The 24222-nt window shown below is 36.9% G+C and overlaps 1 protein-coding gene across 7 annotated transcripts in view; it reads right to left on the reverse strand.

Annotated features, from left to right (window-relative positions):
- Positions 1-323: 323 nt before the first annotated feature.
- CEP350 (centrosomal protein 350kDa) overlaps positions 324-24222 on the reverse strand; it is a 115661-nt gene continuing 91762 nt past the window's right edge. For all 7 annotated transcript variants that reach the window (XM_014528343.1, XM_014528342.1, XM_014528345.1 and 4 more), the window contains 8 exons: positions 23803-23963; positions 20782-20918; positions 17473-17555; positions 14457-16456; positions 13221-13628; positions 12980-13126; positions 9832-9954; positions 324-4164 (listed from right to left, as the gene is read on the reverse strand). In XM_014528343.1, the coding sequence (XP_014383829.1) occupies positions 4000-4164; positions 9832-9954; positions 12980-13126; positions 13221-13628; positions 14457-16456; positions 17473-17555; positions 20782-20918; positions 23803-23963 (3224 nt within the window). In that variant the 3' untranslated portion in view covers positions 324-3999. The remainder of the gene's footprint in view (positions 4165-9831; positions 9955-12979; positions 13127-13220; positions 13629-14456; positions 16457-17472; positions 17556-20781; positions 20919-23802; positions 23964-24222) is intronic.

Consider the following 24222-nt stretch of genomic DNA (forward strand, 5'->3'; position numbering starts at 1 on the left):
TGTTTTTGAAATTGTTTTTGATGACTTTAAAATCCATGAAGTCAGGGGCCATGCCTGTCATCTTTGCTGCCCCCAGCACTCAGCACAGTGCTCAGACAGAAAGATGTGCTGACCGCCCGAGTGATGAACGTAGGACTGCTCCCGTGTGTGGGGCCAGGCATTCCTGTGCAGAGTAAGTAGCTCCCACACACTGCTCACCTTATTCTACGGCCCGAGCACAGGTGCTCTACTACCCACAGAGAAAGCAGGAATTAGTGTATTTTGGGAAGACTAGCTTTCTAAACTTGACTCTAAATCATGAAAAGTGAACAAGTGACATGAACTTAATTTATAAATCAGTTTATTTACAGATTTTTATCTTTTCTTAAAGTACATTTCAGTTAACAAATCTATTTACATAGGTGTACATGGGAATTCATCCCAGTTATTTTACAGATCATACATACAAACCACACCCTAAGTCTTGTGTGCAAAGTTGCACTGGATGTGACTATTGGCTGAAAACGACCTGATGACCAGGCTATTTACACATACACAGTAAACGGGTTTGTTTTTCATGTCTGCACGATACAGTACACACGCGGAGGCCAGGCCTCCCAGAGAACGCTTTGCAGTGTGTTTCCCGAGAAGGCTTTGCAAAGTCCGGAAGGAAAAGCTATTAAACATAGGTTAATTAAAATGACAGTACCTCCTTTACATCAGTTTACATTGTTTTCTTCACATTTTTATAATACAAAGATATTTTATTGAATTGCTGCACAACCAGTTTAAGATGATTTGTAAACATGTAAATTCCTACAATTTGCATTAAACATCATTGTAGTTTCTATCACTTGCTCTTTGAATTAATGTTTTATTCACTAGTATTGTTAAGGTAGTAAAAGAAGATGTAAGTTTGAACTTCTTACGGAAAGTTATGAGTCTCTAATGCTGTGCGAGTACACACTTTATTCAAGTATTGCAAAAAGCTAAGGCCACTTTTTTTCAAGACAAGAAAGTGAACAAAATTGTTTTTATCAATAGGCCACAACACTCTTATGAGCAATGAAATCTCTTCTGAAAGATAATTTCTCAGAGACCTGTAGTCACAGAAGGGATTTTCTTTTCTTTTAGATAAAAGAAAAACAAATTACCTTCTTTGTTAACTACTTTTGAGCTCTTCCCACTTTTCCCTAGAGTAAAAATTCCTGTTTAGACCTGAAGAGGGAATCTATACCCTGTACTTGTTTAACCCAGAGCTAAGCACCCTGGATAGCACAAATTGTTTTGGACTCAGAAATAAATCTGAAGCCTATACGTTGGTTTACTACTAAATTCTGAGTGCTATTCTAAAAGATATTACTGCTGATGCAAAGATCTTTTTCTTAGAGGAATTATGAAGAAAGTGAAAGAGGATGGGAGTGGGGAGAGGAACAAAGATTACAAAGAGGGAATATTTAGGTTCATGGTTAAGAGGCAGAGCTTGATTAAAAAGATCCCAATATGGAACAAGTGGCTGGGTATCCATAGTTATCATTCCAACCCTAACAATCATAACGCTTCCAATTATATCCAAATGGTTAAAATAGTAAGAAACCTGCTAATTATAGATTCCTTTGTTTTCTGCTACCAAACTATGGATAATCATTTTTAGCCAAGAGTAAGACTGGTCAGGAATCACTCTCATCTGGAGCCCAGGGCTCCTGGGCCGGTGAAGACAGCGGGAGCGTGTGGGGCTGCTGCCACCACATTCTTGGCAGCATTCTTACCAGGGAACTCTCAGCCCAGACTGCTGACTCCACAGACTTTACAGTATTTCTTTGCTTTTCTGGAATCATAATGCCACAAAAAATAAAGAAACTTTCTTATTAAAAATTGATTTAGGTCCAAATTATAAGGATGTAGAAAAAACAACCTATATTCCTATTATATTGTTTTTATATTCCTTTACAAAAAATTAACAGCAGCTGTAATGTTTCAGGTATTGTAAGGACAATGCTATCTTACAAACGGCTGAAGGATGTAGACAAGATGTTGTGCCGTCTTCCAAAGCTCACAAAGCGGACAGAAAAGGCCTTTGCTTTTCCTTGGCCCCATGAAGCACATCTCCACTCCACTGGTCAACAGCCCCAAGCGACCCTCGCTTCTCTTAGTCAACTTGCTCACTAAGGCTAGGAGACCAGAGCTCCACCTCAAAGCCCAGAAGAAATGCTGGCAATACATCAATCCGAGCGTTTCCCGAGACCCAATCACGTTTAGTCAGTGCTTTCCTTATTTGTCAAGAGCTATCACACCAGTCATTGTGCAAAATGCAAACAGTCCAATGTTATTTCGGTAAGTTTCTCATAATGACAAGATGAAACCGAGAGGAATGGAAGTGTGCATAATGAAACATCTGAGACGCAAAGGCAAGTCAGGAGGGAAGATGCAGAAATGAACGAACGTGCACACTTAATGAATACGCCATCTTTGGGGTTTTTCTAACATATTCTGAAGCTATAACATTCCAGGATATTTGTAAATAGGAATGCAGTGGATGTCTTACATCATGCTTCGAATCGGGACCTTCAATATTAAGGCATTTACATTCACGCCTAAGATTATCCACATTCTTCTAGGTACTTGAAGGACAGGACTGAGGAAGAGGAATCAGTCAGGAAGGCAGGGCACCGATGTCCTGAGAGCATCGCACATGCTCTAATGTAGCAGCTGGAGTTTAGGTAATTTTTCAGATACAGGTAACAGTTGTGAGAAGCAATGCTGCAAGAGGCAGAACTGAACTTTACAGTGTCTTTCAATCATGTTATCTCATTCCTGCTACTGCAGGCGATCTTGGAAAAGCCTGTCTTTTCTTCACTGACTTAAACTGCCTTCTTTGATGTGTGTGTGGTTTTGTTAAAATTGGAGGATTCCTGTGCAAAGACCACAAACCAGAGAAGCTTCAAGACGGAAGCAGAACTATTATAAGAAGAATCTTTCGCTTCTGAGTAGGGACACACATTTTCAACTTAATAATTTATCTTAAAATAAATTAAAAAAATGTTCCATAGCACAAAACAAGCACACAAACAACAGACAATATCTTTTTGTCTTTGGTGCACACACTCATTTCCTAAATCATTCAAGTAACGGCGTCTCTGATTTCTTGGGGAGGGATGGAGCTGAAAGTCTGAAGGCCAATGAATGACTTCCACTGTTGCCATGCCTGGATGCCTGAGATGGTCTGGAGGGCCTGCGATTCTGGGAGCAGCAGCGGAGGTTCAGAAGAGAAGAACAGTGCGGGGCAGGCAAGGGGCAAAAGAGCCAGCCCTGCATCGGTCCTTTGAGCCCAGTCTTTAGTGGGGGCATTCTTTGTTCTCATGCCCATATAGAGAAAACTAAAAATAATGCAAAGATTTACAATTCTTTAGATGGTGCTCAGAAAGCAAGGCTACTATTAGTTTCTGTTAACGTGACAGTCCACTTGGTGCTGCTCAACTACAACGATGGAAGAGAATAGTCTTCAAAGAGAAAGGAACTCCAGGATGTGAAATAGGCACTTGCTATTAAACTTGCCTATCAGAAGTGGTTAAGGACTTAATACTGTTTAGAGACTATCACAGACCAGGATTACATTTCAAAAATGGTAGGATGCATTTATCTATATACCTCTCCTGCCTGACTTCAGACTCAAGAAGTGATACCCTAGTCTAAGCTACGAGGTAAGTCTGGTGTTTTCAGCCCTCATCTGAGACCCAGTAGGGGTGCTAACAAGAGGTGTAGAATTAGATACTGTGTGTCCACATCAGGTGTGCAACCCTGCCTACTAAACACCAACACTAATCCAGTGGACAGTCTCTAAAGGCAGAGGCTGTAATACCAGATATACCGCATTGTCCCGTAGGCTCCAAACCAGTAGTCTTTGAGAACAGGTACCAGGTCCAGAAGCATTCTTGCTATGATGGAGATGGGGTGTGTGTCAGGAGGCAGAAAGGCCCAGGACTCATATTAGCACTCAGTGTTCGATTTATTTGCAAGATGTCACACAAGTAGCACTCTCCCCTGTTTTTCACTGATTTGATTCAGAACATCAATAGTATCTCTGATCAAGGTCTCAAAGATCCCATCAGCTAGTTGCATCTTCACACACAACTCATCTTCATCATAGTTCACCCACTGTGCCTCCTCTTCATGGAGCTCCTGCACCTAGAATTTAGAAAACACAAAGGTTAGAAGTTACCATAAAAGCTAGGAAATGTATTATATTTGATGGCTTTGCAGTCCCATCCATGGGAAAACAGGCCAAGGAAATAAGCCAGAGAAAAAGGATAAGTTATATGATTCTATCAACAAACTTTCAAAGTTGCAAAAAATATCAAAAAACTCAACTGCCAACTAAAATAAAAGTGGTTTCAAAACTGTCAAAATGGAATTTAACAATATTCCAGTATTTTATAGTTAGTAAGGATCGCAAGCATGTTGTCTATGTTAACAGAAGATAACGTGTATGAGAACTTAAGGAGGAGAGAAGAAAGCAAGTTACTAGCTATATAGCTTTGCAATTATAAAACACATATATCCAAAGACAATGCTGGATATGATTCTGAAGTATCTATACTAGTACAGTGGGGCCTTGACTTATTAGTGTTCCGACTAACGAGTTTTTTGAGATACCAGCTGTCTCTCAGCCGATTTTTTGCATTGAGTTGATAGAGTAATTTGAGTTAACGAGCTCCTTAACGAGCTCGGTCTCGGAACGAATTAAATTCGTAAGTCAAGGCCCCACTGTATATATAAAAGGCTAATATGCAAAGTGTCCCCTCAGGAGTTCGACCAGGAGACCCAGAGTTCGATCGCTCTCTATGATGTGCACTGACCACCAGGGGGTGGCACAGAAGAATGAAGGACCCCTGGCAGCTGGCAGCCAGGCAAGGAAGGCCCTGATCAGCCCTGATTGCCGGCCAGGCCTAGGGAACCTACCCGTGCACTAAATTCGTGCACCGGGTCTCTAGTTATAAATAAATGAATAAAATTTAATATTCTTTAGAGTACTTTAAAAAATGTACTATTGCTTAAGCTTATTTTAAAAAATCACTGTTATACAATAATTGTTTCTTTTGCATTTTAGGACTTTGGGATTCCTATGGTAAGCCACAACTAATCAAATTAGAACTGCCCAAAATTTTTTGCTTGTTTACAATAAACATTTTAAAAGCTACTTATAAAAGAAACATATCAGACTTATTATATGTAATGATGCCAGTGAGATGGAGGCTAAGTGGGGAAAGTAATTATAAACCCCGATCCAGCCCCAAACTCAGCAGTTATTGTAGTGATAAGGGTGTCTAACTAGAAGTCTAACTGGGCAAAAAAGCCATGACAACAGGCTCCCGACTTGCCCTGATTACAGTTACATCTTGAAAAAGACAGAGGAGGCGAAGAGGGGAATGTAGTTCCCATTACGAGGAAATGAGAAGATTCCTGGGAGGAAGAGACCACATCATCCAGGAGCCTGGGCAAGCAAGAGGGAAGAGCAGTGTTGGCCAACACGTTCCCTTGGCCAGGGTTGACAAACACACGATGAGGTGGCTGCTCCATTCTTTCTCTTTGAGGGGGGATGTTTGAAGGATATGTAAATATTCATTCCTTCATTCCCTAACTTATGCTCCATGAACAGATATGCCACCCAAAAGGACTCTTTGGTCAAACACGTTTAGAACACTGCCTGTGCGAGTTTCACAATGGACATGAGCCTATTAAAGAGAATTCCACCAGGAAAGGACTTGTTTAACTCAGAGTTGCCTCTATTTGTTTTGTGTGGATATATAAGAAATATTTTCACCTACTAAGGAACTGGTGCTTATGTAACAGCCCAATGCAACACTTCCCAAGCTGGTGCTGAGAGAGAACCATGTTCTGGGAAAGCTAACAGGTGTGTCCCCCACAAAAGATTTCATACCTCCTATAAATTTGTTTATTTGTTCAAACCAAGTTGCACAGCTTTCCTTTTTTATGTTATCTCAGCAGTTAGCATTAAATCTGTTCTCTGAGCAATTTCCTCCCCAATAACATTTGGAACGCATTGTCCTAAAGAAGTCACTTTGACCTCACAGTAAAAAGACAGGCTCAGGATGTTGTCCCTTTGACTCTCAGTGTACCCTGATGAGCCCCCACAGTGCTCTCATCAGTAGCAGCAAAAGCTTTGCTTCTCCTTAAGGACAGAAGCTATTCCCTCTCAGCTGGTGAGAACTAACATGTTCTCTGTTGTGCTGTGGCCACAAGAAAGCACAAAGCCAACTTGGAACTTCACCTATGGCAACCAAGGGATCTTATAACCTGCAAATATGCCTCCATTTTTCTCTTCTGGTTTTTAGAGTCTATTCTATTCTATTACAATTTCCCCTGCTCCTGAAGATGTATGTGTGTGAATCAATGTGCGCTATATATAAATCAATTAAATCACACTAACAAGTCAGTGTAACAATAACTTCATTTTCCTTTTTCTCGACAGGGTATTAGCTGGTAGGAAAGAGAAATGTGGACAGAAGTCAGCAACACCTGTCAGGTCTTCCACCATATCCTTTGCACAAGATGAGGAAATAGAGATGTCAGGTAGGTGGATTTGTACTTTTTTGATTAAAGAACAAGACAACTATCAACCTGGAAGGAAGGTTCTGCCTGCAGGACATGGGCGCTTCTCCCTCTGTGTTCCCAAACTCTCCTGTTCCTGCTCCACAGTAAAATCATCCCATGGAACTGTATTCTGTGAGGCCCTCGAGATTTTTCTTTTTATTTATGATTCCTCAGTGACCAGGACGGTATTACAAATAGGTGTTACATATCTGGCATATGGATTTTTTAGTGAGTGCTAAAAGGCTGTCTGTCTTTGGCTCTATCCAATACACCATTTTTATCTATGACCTAGGTCCGTGGTCGGCAAACTGCGGCTTGCGAGCCACATGCGGCTCTTTGGCCCCTTGAGTGTGGCTCTTCCTAAGCCTTATGAGTACCCTAATCAAGTTAATAACAATGTACCTACCTATACAGTTTAAGTTTAAAAAATGTGGCTCTCAAAAGAAATTTCAATCGTTGTACTGTTGATATTTGGCTCTGTTGACTAATGAGTTTGCCGACCACTGACCTAGGTGAAAACAAGCATATCAATTTTAGAGGTACATGAAGCTGGGAAATACAACAACCATGTTAGAAGAAAGAGCCCCAAAATGTATTGGTACCTTGGAAAGATGGGCCAAAGTTATCAAGATGAAGTAATAAAATAAGATCCTGTACTTGGGCCCAAAAAATTACTACAAAAGCACAAGTTGAGATTTTGGTCTTAGGGTTTTTCTAAGCTTTTGTGGGTTCCTTGAGAATAATACAGATGAAAATAAACAAATGTTATTAGAAACTCTATGAATCAAAGTACAGTTCTTAAGAAATGTGTCGCTAGGCAATTTCATCATTGTGCAAACATCTCAGAGTGCACTTACACAAACCGGGATGGTATAGCCCCCTACACACCCAGGCTACGTGGTATAGCCTATTGCTCCCAGGCTCCAAGCCTGCACAGTCTGTTACTGTACAAAACAACCTAAGATTAAATCAAGCACAAGAGAAAATGATGTAATCAAGAAACTCAGTAAACTGGAGATGTATGAGCCATCCTGTCTTACAGCAAACCTTTTTTTTTAATGAGTAGCAAGAGTGTACTCTAAAATAACAAGAAGTATAGCATAGTAAATACATAAGCTAGTAAGAGAATTATGTACTGCACATACTTATATGTGCTACACTTTTATACAGCGGGCAGTGCAGGTTTGTTTACACTAGCACCACCACAACACATAATATTCTGCGACAGCTAAAATGTCACCAGCAATATGAACATTTCAGCTCCATTATAATCTTAATGGGACCACGGCTGTATATTGATTGGTCCATTGTTGACTGAAACATCGTTATGTGATGCTTGACTGTATAGTATATAGGAAAAAGGAGAAGGGTGTATGACTGTGCTAATGTAAGCAATTCACAAAATATTACATGGTCAGTTCTGAGCACTGTATTTACAGAAGGGCACTGACAGAGCTAAAGCTGATATTATAGAAGGGACTGAGAAACTCTATCAGACAACAGGAGAGAATACCAATGTTTAGCAGGGAGAAAAAGACTCAGGTGAAACATGGCAGATGTTTCAAAGGCGTGTAGGACGAATTAGAATTGTTATATAAAACCTTAAAGCAGATTAGAATTAAATATGTAAAGATCAATTTAGGCTTAACATGAGAATTTACCAACATTATAAGTAGAAACTCAGAAGCTATCCAATACCTTATCAGATCATAAGGGGATTCAATCATTAGCTAGGTGGTTTTGCTGCAGGATTTGAATGTTAAGTGCAATTCTACCTACAGTAGGAATATTTTTCAAAGTTACTGTATACAAAGGACATACAAAAGTTGGTCTAATTATAGCAGTACTCCCTTATTCACGGTTTTGCTTTCTGTGGTTTTAATGACCCACAGTTAATCTTGATCTGAAATATTAAATGGAAACTTGTAAAAATAAACAATTCAGAAGAGCAATTATTTATTATAAAGAGTTTAATATAATTTGCCATGTCACAGGGCTTTAAAAGGGCAATGGTCCTTTTGAGGCCACCCCTCCCTGTATGGACTCCATCATCCCTGCCTGTTCACTCCAACAGTTACCTCCTCCTCTGCATCATCAAATTTTCTCCTTTGAATTCCTCCTACCAGCCTATTTCTCTCCAGCAGAAAAAACCCTCGTCACCAATTCCCTCTTTACTATTTTCTTTACAAAAAATACTCCATTGAGTTAATTACTGTGAGGATCAAATAAAGCACGAGGAGGATGATGAACTGTAAAACACTAAACAAATGTTTATCTGAGTAAATGAAGCACTAGAGAAGTACATACTTGGGGAAAACTGATCAACTTAAGTATTACTCATTTTTAATTATATGAATGTAAATATAGACAAAATAGGAAGTTCAGAATGAAAATATTTAGAGATAATCCTGAACCCAGTAACATCTGAGTTTCCTAAAGTTCGACTCAGGAAAAAAGGACGAAAGACCTTTTTTCCCCTTTCCTTTTTGTTTGTTTGATAAATGTTTTTCTAATGCTAGAGAAATGTATCACAAAATAGAATAAATCCTACCCAGCTAAAATTCTGAATAACAATGATGAAATAATGATTGCTAATATCTATTGAGTTATCTAAAGTTCGCTCAGGAAAAAAGGACGAAAGACCTTTTTTTCCCCTTTCCTTTTTGTTTGTTTGATAAATGTTTTTCTAATGCTAGAGAAATGTATCACAAAATAGAATAAATCCTACCCAGCTAAAATTCTGAATAACAATGATGAAATAATGATTGCTAATATCTATTGAGTTATGTGCAGTGAACTGTTCAACATAGACATACAAATGCTCATTTAATCCTCTTAGTAATTTTATCACCTCCATTTTGCAGATAGGGAAATGAGGCACAAAGGGGTTAGTTAGATGACTTGTCGGAGATTACACTCCAAATAAGTGGCAGAGCAGGGACTTCAACTTAAGAGACTACACCGGTTTCTTCTCAATTCAGTTCCTTAAATTTTGCTTTCTTAACCTTTTATTTCTCAAGTCCTCCACACCTACAAAATAGTGTTAAATTAAATATTCATCTACTGAGTTCAAAAGAAAGCAATTTCCAAAACTGAGGAGCAGAAATGCAGCAGGTGAAAGCTTTACGACATTACTATTATAGACTTAAGGTCAACTCTATTCCCTTTCCTTTCAGGACCTAACTACATCTGGTTTCAGAAGAGATGGTCAAAATAAAAACAGCTGTTATATATACTGACCAGGATATGATCCACTCGGTCTCTTTTCTTTCTTCCAAATTTCATCATTTTCTGCCAATCTGTTTTGTGGTTTGGCTCCTTTTTAAGACTAAACAACTTGAGTACTTCGGTTGCTATGAAGCTCTGTAAAAACAAGAGGAATGAATAAAACACAAAATTTCTGAGATTCCATGCTTATAATAATGCAGCAAACAGATTTATGCTAAAAATGTAACATGTATAATAAAGAGTATACAAATTCCTTCCACTTACAGTTCCACTTAGCAATTTGAAGAGAAAAGCATTCCAAAAGCTCAGACTTTATTCACTTAAAGAATTTTTGTTTTTACACAACATAAAAAAGTAAAACCCACTGATGAATCTGCAAAGAAAAATCACTTTAGAGGTTCCCAACCCAAGAACCACCGTTAGCTGACTTCAAGCTGGCAAAAGTAGTTAAGAAAGCATTAAATAAATCTCTGACCCTAAAAAATCCAACATAAATTTGGGAGCAATGTCATGTGAGCAAAGTACAAGGCTTTAGCTGGGATAGTTTATTTTGAAGTATCAAGATTCAGTTAAACTTTAAAATGTTAATCAACACTTCAGTATGAGAAGCCTAATAATTTTACTGCTAGCAACATTAGGATTATCATCTTTTTAAAACTTTATGAAATGTTATTTCAATATTAAAATTAGTGGGAAGCATCATTGTGAAATATATTAATATACACACTCTGATACTGCTTATATATATCATGTATCTTGTGTTATTTTCAACTTATTTGTTGTTATTAATAAGATAATTTTTATTTTTATTACTTTTTAAGTATATTTAAGGTCTATTAAATATATATTTAAGTATATATTATTACTTATTAAAAAACAATGTTCTTAATGGAGGAATTGGCACACTTACGAATCAGAATCATTTGAAATGATTCTCAAACTACAATTGTGCTCCCCAAACTCCACTACTCCCTGCCTAAACACACACACATTCAAGGATGTATAAACTGTGGAAGGCTGAAAAAAATGAAGTACACTAGTGTTTTGAGAAAGCTCCCCAGGTGGTTCTGATATTCCTCAAAGTTGAAAATCATTTTAAAAGTTTCTTTTCTTTAAATTAATCAAATTTATCTTTAAACCCACCCCCCCCCCCCTTTTTTTTTTTTTCCCACCCCCCCCTTTTTTTTTTTTTGCTACTTACCTTAATCTAAGCAGAGGCTAGAAAACTTTTTCTGTAAAGGACCAGATTATAAATATTTTAGCAGGAAAGTAGCCCTATAGACAATATGTAAACAAATGGATGTGGCTATGATCCAATAAAGCTTTATTTATAAAAACAGGTGGTGGGTTGGATTTGACCTGTGGGCCATAGTTTGCCTACCCTGATATAAGCATATATCTTAAAACCCGTCAGTACAAATATTTTCAAAAGCTTTCCGTAGTCAATAATACTGTCTGATACATTTAAAAGTTCCTAAGAGAGCAGATCTTAAAAGTTCGTATCACAAGAAAAAAAATTGGTAACTATTTGTGATAACAACTAGACTTATTATGGTGGCTTTTTCATAATATACACAAATATTGAATCACTATGTTGTACATCTGAAACTAGTATGTCAATTATATCTCAAATTAAAAAAAGACTGTTGTTTAGGCAATGCCATCACATTATATACCGGGATAATGTATATGAACAGTATTAATGTATTTTGATAGTTCACATATACTCCTGGATGATGTAAGAAAATACACCAATAAGATGAGTAACTAGATGAGCAGGTATGCTCTCTGGAAAAAGAAAAGCTTTCTATGATCAACTAAGTTTAGAAAACAACTCTAGAGCCTTGCTCCTCAGAGTGGTTCTGGAATCAACAGCATCAATGTCACTTGAGAGCTTGATAGAAATGCAGAATTTCAGGTCCTATTCCAGACCTACTGAGTAGGAATCTCCATTTTAACAAAATGCCCAGATGGTTTATATTTTTTATATTTTTATTGTTTTTTTTATTGACTTTTTACAGAGAGGAAGGGAGAGGAATAGAGAGTTAGAAACATCGATGAGAAACATCCATTAGCTGCCTCCTGCACACTCCCTACTGGGGATGTGCCCACAACCAAGGTACATGCCCTTGACCTGAATCGAACCTGGGACCCTTCAGTCCGCAGGCTGACTCTCTATCCACTGAGCCAAACCAGTCAGAGCTGCCCAGATGGCTTATATGCACATTTAAATCTGAGAGGCACTGCACTGAAAACATCGCCTTTGCTAAATTAAAGAAACATGTAAATAGGCAGAGTTTCCACCAATGTAACTTTAAAGCTGGTTTGATGGGAGTCCTTGTAGCTTCAGTCACTTCATCTTTTCAGGGGCTTCTTAGATAACAAAGTATTTTTTATATATCATATTACTATTCCACATATTTCAAAACCACATTACCAATTTGAAACCTCCAAAATGGAAATCAAATATGGAAAGGTAATACCTATGTGTCTAGGGCGGACATGTTTGATATATGATATGTTTTCAGATGTACTTCTAGAATATTACACTTATCTCTAAATTACCAAAAAAACATCAAAAATGCCTAAGAGATGCAATAATTTATCTGAGAATTTCCTAATTTTTTCTTAGACATTATAAATTGTATATATATAGGAAATGACTTTTAAAAGTTATGTTTTGTTGCCCTGGCCAGTTCCTCAGTGGTTAGAGCGTCAGCCCTTGGACTGAAGGGTCCCAGGTTTGATTCTGGTCAAGGGCATGTACCTCGATTGCAGGCTCAACCCCCAGCCCTGGTTGGGTGGGTGCAGGAAGCAACCAATTGATGTGTCTCTCTCACACTGATGTTTCTCTCTCTCTGTCTTTATTGCCCCCTTTCCACTCTCCCTAAAAATCAATGGAAAAATATCCTCCAGTGAGGATAAAAATTAAAAGTTATGTTTTGTTTTGCAAATCTTGCGGATTCAGGATTCCCTCTTGTCCCCTCCCTTCCACTGTTCATGTTTTCAATGAATCAAGTATTTATTGAATACCCAGTATGGAACAGGCTCTGAGGACAGAAAGGTGACTAAGACAGGGAGTACCTGCTTTTACAGCATGTATAGATCTGTGTAAGTGAACAGCATTCAAAAAGGAGACACTCTATAGTTTGCAGTTTACCTTGATTTCATCAAGGTTATTTGGATTTTTCACTCGTCGGAAATAATTAGAGTTGATTCTGCATGGCTTCATCCAGACAGGTTGATTCAAGTTGGGATCCTCAGCAAATATTTCCTCAAAAATCTCTTTTGTTAAATCAAAAACCGCCTTGATAGAGAAAAAATAAAATAAAATGGCTAAGAACCCAAATTTCAGACAAGAGGGAAGTTTAAAGTTAGAATTATCCTTCCAAGTTACATACCTGTTTGTAGACCCTTTTACTAGTGCTTTCTATATCGAGACCCTTACTGGCACAGCCAAGCAGCTTTGAAGGAATACTGATGCTATGAAGATCATGACCTAACTCTTTCCATTTCCAAAGTTCTTCTGCAGCACTGTGAACAAGGACTTCTACTTCCTCTGCAGTATGTGGGACTGCCAAGAGTGTATCACATGGCTTTTGGGGAGGTCTTTTAGGTTCTGCCATTAGAGGTACAATTGCTTCTTCTGCTTTGTTTTTTTGGATCTTGTGAGAAGAGCTCAAACCAAAATCTTCATCAAACCAGTCTTGATCATCTCCTAACGCGCTCAGGAACTCACGACTGATCTCAAGTTCAGCAAGTCTCTTAGCAAGCTCTTCCTGTCCACTAGCACCAAATACTGGACTCTCCTGCAGAAATGGCACATTCAAATAGAACACCTTTTAGTGACCTCAGATCACTTAAGGTTTTTTTTTTTTTTTTAAGACAAAGCAAATATATTTGTATATTTACTATATCTCTAATAAATAAGCAAAACAAAAACTATATGGTGGTTACTAATTTAAGAAAAAAACTATCCTCTGTTTCATAATTCTGTTTACATAAGCTGAATTTTTATAAAATATTGATTAGTTTTTGTTTCCTTTTTGTATCATTATTATTCTGTTTCTGTAGAACTGTCTGGTTTCTGAGATTTGGAAATGGGATAGGAAATTTCTCACCTTAGTGATTATTTGGCTCAAATTACTCAAAATCATTACTTTTGTTCAACTGTCCATGGACAACCCAAACAAGTTGATGGTCTGAGTAGATGCCATAGTGGATATAATTCAGTTTTACCAGAATCAGTATCATAACTGGTAATCTTTGCAGAACAACTATGACTGAGTAGATATGGGGACAAATAAATTCATAGGCAAAAAAGAACTGGGTTGAGAACCACTGTAAAGCTCCATGGGAAATCTGTTCAATGAATCTGAAAGGGAATCTATCTAATCTGTGGGCAGTATTCAAGGGTTGTCAATCCAACATAAACCTGTCAGTGTTTGTGACAACCCTATAGTGACCACTCATGACATAACAGAGGACAATTATACTTGACAGAAAAACAGTTAAAGGCCTTTAAAAACTAGTACACTGATCTTCATCTAATAAATAACCTGCCACACACAAAATCTGAATTAAAATGCATGACGAAAGTGAGGTTAACTGACATTTCTTCTAGGCAAAATACTTACAGGTCTGGGACACATATCTGGAGAAGAAATCTCTTCTTTTTCATCATCCAATTCAGACCTTAAGAAGTCACCTGGAACACTTGGTGATTGTTCCTCAAGATTTGGAGATAGGCCTTGGGGTGGTACTTTCTTTTGATCATCAAGAAACTCCTGATTGCTGAGCTGAATTTTCTCATTCCTAGCTTTTTTAATTTGTTGTAGTTGACTGACTGTGTCTGTCACAAAGACTTTGAGTAAACTGTCTGTTAGTAAGCTGACTGTTTCTAGTTGTTGCTTTGATTTTTCTTCCTCACTTACTGATGACCTCAGCTGGGCTTCCAACTGGTTCTTTTCTCTGGTTAAAAGATCCAAAAGTGGGGTAGAAAGTTTTTCTGAAACCTCAGGATACAGGTTCTCGTCCTTTTCTGTAATCTGCTGTTGCTTCTTTAATTCTTCAGAAAAGGTATTGTCTAAAGTATCGTCTTCTACAGCAATGGAAACATCTTCTGTGGCACCAGAAACAAGGTCTTTGTTTTCCTTTGAAGAAATCAGTGAATCCACTGGAGATTGCTGGTGAACATGGGCTTCAAGTACCTCAGAAATGTCCTGTAAATGGTCTGTTTCTATTTTAAGGCTTCTATCAACTGAGGCTTCAATATCGTGCACACCAGGTAAAGATTTCTCATACAAATATTCAACTGCATCCTTTTCTCTATCAAATGTGGAACCCTCTGCATCTTTTTGTTCTTGATTATTGTATTGATATTGTTCATCTGAGTAACAGTCTTCTTCTTCATTTATGTCTACATAGTCTTCAAAGTTTTCTGGAATTTGAGATATTTTTTGTGGAGGAGCAAAAATACCATGCTTCTCTTTGCACACAAAGTACACAATGCCATCATACGTTCCATTGTTATTTCCTTCAGGTTTATCCAACTCCACTCCAGCCCAAAATCCTTTAGCAAAACTAGTCACACCTTTGAATCGAAGAGTTCCCGGCTGAACATTGCCAATCAATACCCTATCACCAATGTGGAAATCGAGTAACTCATCTGCAACAGGAACTGAGGTCAAAGAAGAGCATTCAGTAACCCCCTGTTCATGCTCCACATCACTGCGCTCCTTACTTTTCATGAGCTCAGTAGGAGACTTGAGTTCTAACAGCCTTTCAGAGTGGATATTGCTATGAATAGAAATGCTTTTCTCACTGAGGCACTCACTGATTTCACCATCAGTACCAAAGCTGTTGGCTTCACTTTTAGAGCTTCTTGTTGGCTGTAACCTATCTCTGCAAGACTGAGTGTCTCTCCTGAGTGACAACAATGACGTTACCTCAAAGTTACCTTTACACAATTCAGCTGAAATGTCTTTCTTGACAGAAGACACTTCAAAATCTTCAGAGTATGATATCTCTTTAGGAGCAAGAAGATGTTCTGACAAAGACAAGTCTCTTTCCTTTATGTTCTTTTGTTGAAGAATGCCTCTTTCTGATTGGATGTTTTGACTATGATCCATATCTTGATCTGATAGTCTCTCTTTCAATTCTTTTTTATCAAGGTCCTCAATGGCTAAGCTAACTAAGTCTTTCTGAACATTTACAGCATCTAAAGAAAGATCTTTCCTTGAAAGAATTTCAGATGAATCTCCTTGTTCCAGGTCTAGTTTCAGTAAGACATCAGACTTCCTAGATTGTTTAAAATAGGCTTCTTGAACCGTACTCTTCTCTAACTCTGTGTATTTTACTTCTTGAATTTCTGAGTTTTGACTAGCTTCTTCTTCAACCTTGGCATCTGACACATCCAGAATTCTATTAGGGGCATTTAATTCTTTGGGAGGAGGTAATGAAGGTATATTTTCTATAGAATCTCCAGATTCTGCTCTGATTTTCCTTGATGATCTAAGAATTGGTGACGAAGTCTGAAAATGCTCTTCTATTCGACTGTCCAATTCAATCACTCTCCTGGCATAAGCAGATAAAGACCTTTCTGATACTGATCTCTCAGAACCTGCCAATGCAGCATCTAAAAGGAAAGAAAATCACATAAAAATGATTTAATCACAATTTCTCAATTTCTGGAACCAATGTTTAAATAAAAGCCAAATCTTAGTTAATAAACACTTTGGTCAATAAATCTGACCTGTTTTGGTTACAATATAAGGTAAGTTTTTCCTTTAAGAGAATATACTGTAGCAACAATAGATATTTAAAATGACTGAAAATTTAAAGTTGGAATAATTTCTTACTATCCTAACTTATAAAGTGAAAAAAAAAATGGATCTAAGTTTATGGAGGCATGGATCTGCATGATCATTCTCAAATAATGCAAAAACAGAATTTTGTGACAAATACTATATGTTATATACTATATTTGTCTCTCACTCATATATATATGCTTCTAAAAGAATGAATTTTCCTGAGGATTTTAACTAAGCTTTTGAATATAAAAAGTGGAAAGAAAAAAGATAAACTATTTCTGCAAATATAACACTTTAAGAGCTAAAATAGCAAAATAAGAAGAAAATAAGTACAGATGTGCTAACAAACCAAGAATTAAAATTTGAATTCAAATTGCTTATTTCACCATTGTTACAAGGTAAGGTTTTTATGCCTGTTTTATTTCCTCATTGACTAATACTTTATTTTTAATAATTCTTATCTTTCTTTGTATTAAATAGAAAAAATATATTATATATAACCATTTACCCTGAGAAATAGTATAAGTTGAAAATATACATAAACAGAAACAGAATCTGACTAAGGAAGAATTTAGAGATACTGATGATACACTCAGCCATTTTAGATTAATGTCTCTATGCCTCAGGTTTTAATCATAAATTTGGAACAATAAAGACAGATTCATATAACTGATGCATAATCAAGAAACCACTTAAAAGTATAAAAGTAACTTAAAATATTAAATAATCTATTATCTTTAAGAAATTTAATCAAAAAAGCTGAAAGGGAGAATTGTGTAGGCATCAGTATAGATCCTCAGTCTATGTAGCAACAGTGTCTTTTTTTTTTCTAGTTACATACCAACATGTTCAGCAATAGACTCCAGGGATCCTCTGGAACGTTCTGAGTCCGTTAGTGATTTCCAATTCTTTGCTGTTTCAGATCTGAAGTAGAAATTAATGAACAGTAATAAATGTAAGGCTGATACTATAATAACTAATAACAGAGCAGTCAATTCTTAGAAGACCACTTCTTTCTTCTTATCCACAGGGGTATTTCCAACATTTGCCACTTTCATCAAGCCTATGTCTGACCCTTATCAGTCTCAGTAGATGGATGATCTTGCCTCTTTTAATGAGAAAAACAGGCCATCAGCATGAACTTTTTTGTCTTCAACCTTTAACCTACAAATTTATCTATAATCACAGCCATTCCAACCGCCTTTCCTCTTATATGCAGGAAAGAAAAAGGTGTGTCTCTCATACTTGTTCAAAGCTAATTGTTCAAACCTCATTCTGCCCCAAATCACACACATTTCCACAGTCTCATTGATGATACTCCTCAATTATTGATTCTTTTTCCGTCTTTAGTCCTTCATTCTGGAAATTTCCCCCCTCAACTTATAAGTATGCCTCAAGACTCAAAAAAATCTCCCCCTTAATTCTTCATTCCTCCACCTCATGCTACTGTCTCTCTTTTGGTTTCTAATCCTGCCTGTTATAATGTTCTTAAACGTTGCTATTTTATTATATTTAGTACTTGGTATTCTCTCTGAATGCATACCTTCTTTGGGTTATGTTGCTATATTTTATGGCTTCAGCCACCGTCTATATGCTGCTCATCCCCATATATCTAACCCTGACATCTTTCCTGGATAATTCCACTTATGAACTACAGGCAACTCAAAACTAACATTTTAAAACCAAATCATGAACTTCTCACAAAAAGATACCTGAGGATTATAGCTTTTAGGTTAATGAAACCTTGACCCAACCAACTACTTAAGAGAAACCTGGGAATTATCCTAGATTTCCCCTGCTTCCCTATCAGTCAAGTCCTCTTCTTAAATATTCCTGAAATCTATCTCCTATTCTCTATTCTTATTACTGCTGATTACTTGAGTCCTGGCTTAGACTACTTTCTCCCTACTTCTAGGCTTATTCCTTCTATCTTTCCTTCATATTGTAGTCAGAAAGATCTCTCCACACACAAATATGATTGTATCAATCTCTGATAAAAATCCTTCAGTAGCTTGATTAATAAAACTCTAAAACCATTCAATAGTATATTATGTAGAAATTAAAATAAAATTTACAGTTTATAATGAAAAAAAATATATGTAACAAAAATACATAAAAATCGAAGCATAAAAAATCCTAGAAAGAAATATATCTAATTGTTGACATTTAGATTTTTGGGAGACCTAGGTACGATATAATTTAAACATTTTTTATTGCTTTCCTTAATATTCTAATAATAATAATAATAACTAATACATAGTACTAATTATGTGCTAGGCCCTATTCTAAGTTAAGTATTTTAACCCTCATAACATGTTCATTAGTAAGGTGTTATTACAGGAATATAAATCTCTATTAAAAAACTGAAGCACAACCCTGGCCAGTGTGGCTCATTTGGTTGGAGCGTCATCCTGTACACCAAAAGGTGGCAGGTTCAATTCCCAATCAGGGCACATACCCAGGTGCAGTTCGATCCCACTGAGGCAGATGTGGAAGGCAAGTGATCAGTGTTTCTCACATCGATGTTTCTCTCTCTCTCTCTCTCTCTCTCTAAAAATTAATTAAAAAATTTGTTTTAAATTAAAAAAACAAAAACAAAAACTGAAGCACAGAGAGGTTAAATAACTTGACCAAAGTTGAAGAGCTAGCTGGTACTGGAGCCAAGATTCAAACTCAGATAATGTTAATTTAATTGTAATGAGTCTGTATTACTTTTGTAACAAAGAAAAACACTTCCAAAATATTTTTTTAAACCTAAAAGGCTTTACATCTAAAAAATAAAATAGAAACTACTAAAAATGAATATAAAGTTATCACAATTTTTCTTTGTTTTTCTAGTTGCTTCTCACTCCAGCAAAATGTTATGTTCAGCTTCTATTATATGCTTTTGGTCATTCATAAATACCCTTCTCTCTGAAATGTCCATTTCCCAGTCCCACTGACTGCCTAAGCCCTAGTCATTGTTCAAAATTTAGTTTGAATATTACAACCTCACTTTTTTATATGCCATACTAGAGTTCTGGTGCATGAAAATTCGTGCACTTGGCGGGGGCGGGGGGGGGGGGGGCTGGACTCTCGCGCAGTCCAGAAGCCCTTGGGGGATGTCCGACTGATGGCTTAGCTGCGGAGGCGGGAGAAGCTCCTGCCACCACTGCTGTGCTCACCAGCCATCAGCCCAACTTGTGGCTGAGTGGTGCTCCCCCTTTGGGAGCGCACTGACCACCAGGAGGCAGCTCCAGCACCGCCCCTCATCACCCTGCTGCTGCCGCCCCCCCACCGACCGGTCGTTCTGCTGGTCGGTCGATTTGCATATTAGGCTTTTATTATGTAGGATAGGATTATGCATTCCTATGTTGCTACTCAGTTTCTTCTGTATATGCATTTACTGGTTGCATAGTATTCTATCCTAAAAAGGACCATAATTTATTGGGCTATCCACTCATTTTTGGACATAAAGATTGCCTCCAATGTTTTATTAATATAAAGGATATTGTGATAAACAATATTCTTTCAAATAGAGATTTCTGGTAGCCCATATTTTCTCAAGCTAGATTTCCCAAAGTGGAATTATTGAGTCAAAAGTTACAAATTTTTGCCCTACCCGGCTCAGTGGATAGAGCATTGACCTGCAGACTGAAGGGCCCCACGTTCGATTCTGGTCAAGGGCACATGCCCAGGTTGCGGGCTTGATCCCCAGGAGGGGGCGTGCAGGAGGCAGCCGATCAATGATTCTCTCTCATCATTGATGTTTCTATCTCTCTCTCCCTCTCCCTTCCTCTCTGAAATCAATAAAAAAATATATTTTTTTAAAAGTTACAATTTTTTTTTTACTTTTGAAACATTGCCAAATTGTTTTTCAAAAGGTCTATACAAACTTACAGTGCTAAGATTAGCAATATTAGAGAATACTATTTTCATTGCACCTATCAGATTTCAGGATTCAAACTATATTTTAAAGTCTGTACCTTATTATAAATTTGATTTTTAATTATATCATATATAATAATTTTACTTCAGTGAAACTAAAAATATAAATCAATATTTTTACTATTACAATTTCACAGTTACTTAAGATAGCTTCTACTAAAAGTTTTTCCTTATTCTTTTCTCAAACAAGGCAGAATATAGAGAAGTTATCAAAAATTTCTACCTGTGTAGTGGAAGGGGCTTGATCTTGGGTTTTTCAGAAGCTGAGGAGAGCGTTTTAATCTGAGGCTTGGCTGTTGGTGATGTTTCCAAATCTCGGCTAAGCTCGGCTTCAGTTTTCTTAATGAATTCATCATATGACTAAGTTTAGGAAAATCAGAGGAGTCACTATACAGAATTTTAAAAACTATTTTAAATTATAAAATAGTGTATTTTATAAAATATAAAACAGTAAAATGTAAAAATCTTTCTCCCAGCATCAGTATCGTTCCTGAGATGTCTATCAACAGTTATTTGTAAAACCTTCTTGAAATAGTCTATGTATAAGCAAGACGTAGAATTGTAATCCTAATATCAATTAGGAAATGATAAAGTCTCAATCTGTAGAATCTTAATACTTATAAAGCAATAATTCAGGCCCTGCCACATTAAAAAACTTCTTTAGCTGATGTAATTACTCTTTAAAGGATGGCCTAATACTTCCCATGGACTTTTAAAGAAGTTAGCCATTATGCCGAGTTTCGATGGCAGTATGCTTAAGGGGAAGCACTTACTAGAAATACACATCCTGAAGAGAAAGGTGTGGTTGGGAGTGGGATAGCTCCGAATCGCAGAGAATGTTTCCTAGTTATTAGCCATTCTGTAAATAAAACTTTCCTCATTTATAATTCTAATTTGTATGAAATCTAAGGCAAGCTCTTCATATATTAGATTTCTCCTTAGTTTTCTAAGCTAAAAGCCCTAGTTTTACAACTCTTACTATCCATATTATCTTCCTTTGAAGTCTTAATGTTTTAATAAAGTAACTTCTGGTATTAAACATATACTACAGCTAATTATTTAGCTCACTAGGTATATATGAGGATGAGGATGTCTTAGATCTGAAAGCGATATTTATATACTCAGTAAATCTGTGATCAAATAAAATCCAAAAGGCTCTTTTCAAAATGTGAATCGCTATGATTATATATTTCTCCATTATATACTATATTTTGAAAACCTAAACACAGAACTTTCTTTGGTCTTTATTCAAACCATTTAGTAAAATGCTGACTAAAATAGATTCTTATGCACTTCTCTAGAGATCTTTCTGGCTAATATATCCATTAATGAACATTTTTGAGCAATGCTATTCAGTCTAATAGATTTCATTTCGCTTTCAATGGCTCATTACCTATAGTAATGCTTTTAAATCCTGGGGCCCACCCTAGACCAATTAAATCAAAATCTCTAGGAGTGAGACTGGATATTTGTATTTTTCAAAAAAGCTCCTCAGTTAATTCCAATGTGTAGTCAGATTGAAGACTACTGACCCACAGGATGAAGTCCAAACACATCAGTCTGATTTCTAAGGTCCTGAACATGATTCTTTATATTTAAATTTGGTTTCTCACTACTTTCCAACATGAACTTCCCAGTATGGCCACAGTATCTTAACCACTTTTTCTTAATTCTACACATCTGTGAATTTCAACCCCAGTCCCTAATCCCACTGTGTAACTGTGTAACTGTGTAAATGTCTATTTTTTGTAGGTCTGCTAGCAGGCCATTTTCCAGGTGGAAGATAGTGTAGTGTAATAGTAAGGACACAGGATTTAGAATTAGATCTAGATTAAAACCTAGATGTGTCCCTGGATATCATTAATCTCACTGAAACTCAGTTTCCTCATCTGCAAAACAGGGATAGTAATATTCACACTTCGTTTCTTTGAGAATAAATGAAAAATACATATAAAGTAATTAGCCGACTTCTGGGCACATAAACAGGGACTTGAATATTTGATAAATTTACAAAATGTAGGACAAACACATGTTTGGTGTTACCAAGAGGAAAATTAAAAGGACAGAAATTTTGGCTAAACCTAACAAAGAGCTTTCTAATACTTAGAGCACCTCGAGTCCAACAATGAAACCAACTGCCTTGATAATTTGAAATTTCCTTTTACTAGAAGTGTTTGGGTAGAAGCTGAATGAGCTTCTCTGGTGATGCCACGAGAAGGGATTCTTGTGATGAGTAGGAAGTTCCAAAAAATTCTATAATGAACACTAGGTTGGCAGAATGTATGCCAGCACTAGAGAAGCAACCAGAGGCAGAGACATTGAAGAGGCTAAGCACACAGTAGAAGCAAGAGGTCCAATACTGCCAAATAGTCTGATGACAGTCGGAATAGGAAGGGACAGCAAGAAGCTTTATAAAAGGGAATCAATGGCATCTGGTGACTGAATGGATAGGAGAAAACAGAATGAGGAAGCTATCAAAATCAGGTTTCCAGCCCACAGAATCAGGGAAGGCTGCTAGCTTCTGGGAGAAAAGGCAAGTTTAGAGTTATTTAGGAACCATCCAAATAGTACAAAGAGCCATACTAATAAGTTGTGTGGCATGAAACATCATTCTTCTAACAATAAAAAAAAATTTTTTAAAGGCAGTAACAGCCTGGCCAGTTGCTCAGTGGTTAGAGTGTTGGCCCAGACAAGTGGGTTGCAGAATCAATTCCCAGACAAGGGCATGTACCTGGGTTGCAGGATTCCCACCCCCATTGGTCAGGGCGTGTGCAGGAGGCAGCCAATAGATGTGCCTCTCACATCAATGTTTCTCTCTCTCTCTCTCCCCGCTCCTCCCCAGCTCTTTCTAAAAAAAAATTAAAAATCAATGGAAAAGGGCAGTAATAATTCCAATAGCTAGAATTATTTACCTAATGGTTCTTTGCTTAAGAGAGCATGGTTAGTAATCTTTCTTTCATGGGTGTTTAATCTTTCTTATTCAGAAAAAAACCTTATTATAATACTTAAGTTCATTTTAATACTATTATTGTATTTACTATTTTAATTTAATATTTAATTTAGTGTTACAAGCAAGAGTTTGTTTAGATAGCCTCAGATTTTTATTTTCAGAGTTAGAATAAAATGTGACATCAAGTAATACTGAAAAATCCTAATTCATTACTTTGTTAATATATTAAAAACATCTGAGGCATCACATCTGCATTAGCCCTGACATTATAAACATCTTCCCCCCATGTCTAACCTCTAACTGTTTGATCAGGCTGGCTTCCTGGGCTTTCAGTCTTTCCTTCTGCCTTTTTTTCTGTTCCTTCTTCAACTGGTCCACAACTGATTTTCTTTTCCGCAGCTCATCTTTTAGAGCTCTGATCCTACCTTCAATGTCACTCTGGTCAGATGTAGTTTCTGAAAGAGATATAAAATCTTTTATTTAATTTTAACTTAAAAATAAAGTTAACTAAATAACTACTAATGAAAAGCAGCAATGTAATATTGCATTTAAACAAAGCCAGTCTAGAAACTAATACAAAAGAATATTAAGTAAATGGTAATCTACACTAATAAAAGAGAAACATGGTAATTAGCGTACGACCGCTACCCTTCCCATTGGCTAATCAGCATATCCTTATGCAAATTAACTGTCAGCCAAGATGGCAGCCGGCAG

This window comes from Myotis brandtii, unplaced genomic scaffold, assembly GCF_000412655.1.
Source record: "Myotis brandtii unplaced genomic scaffold, ASM41265v1 scaffold630, whole genome shotgun sequence".
In the NCBI taxonomy this organism is placed as follows: domain Eukaryota; kingdom Metazoa; phylum Chordata; class Mammalia; order Chiroptera; family Vespertilionidae; genus Myotis; species Myotis brandtii.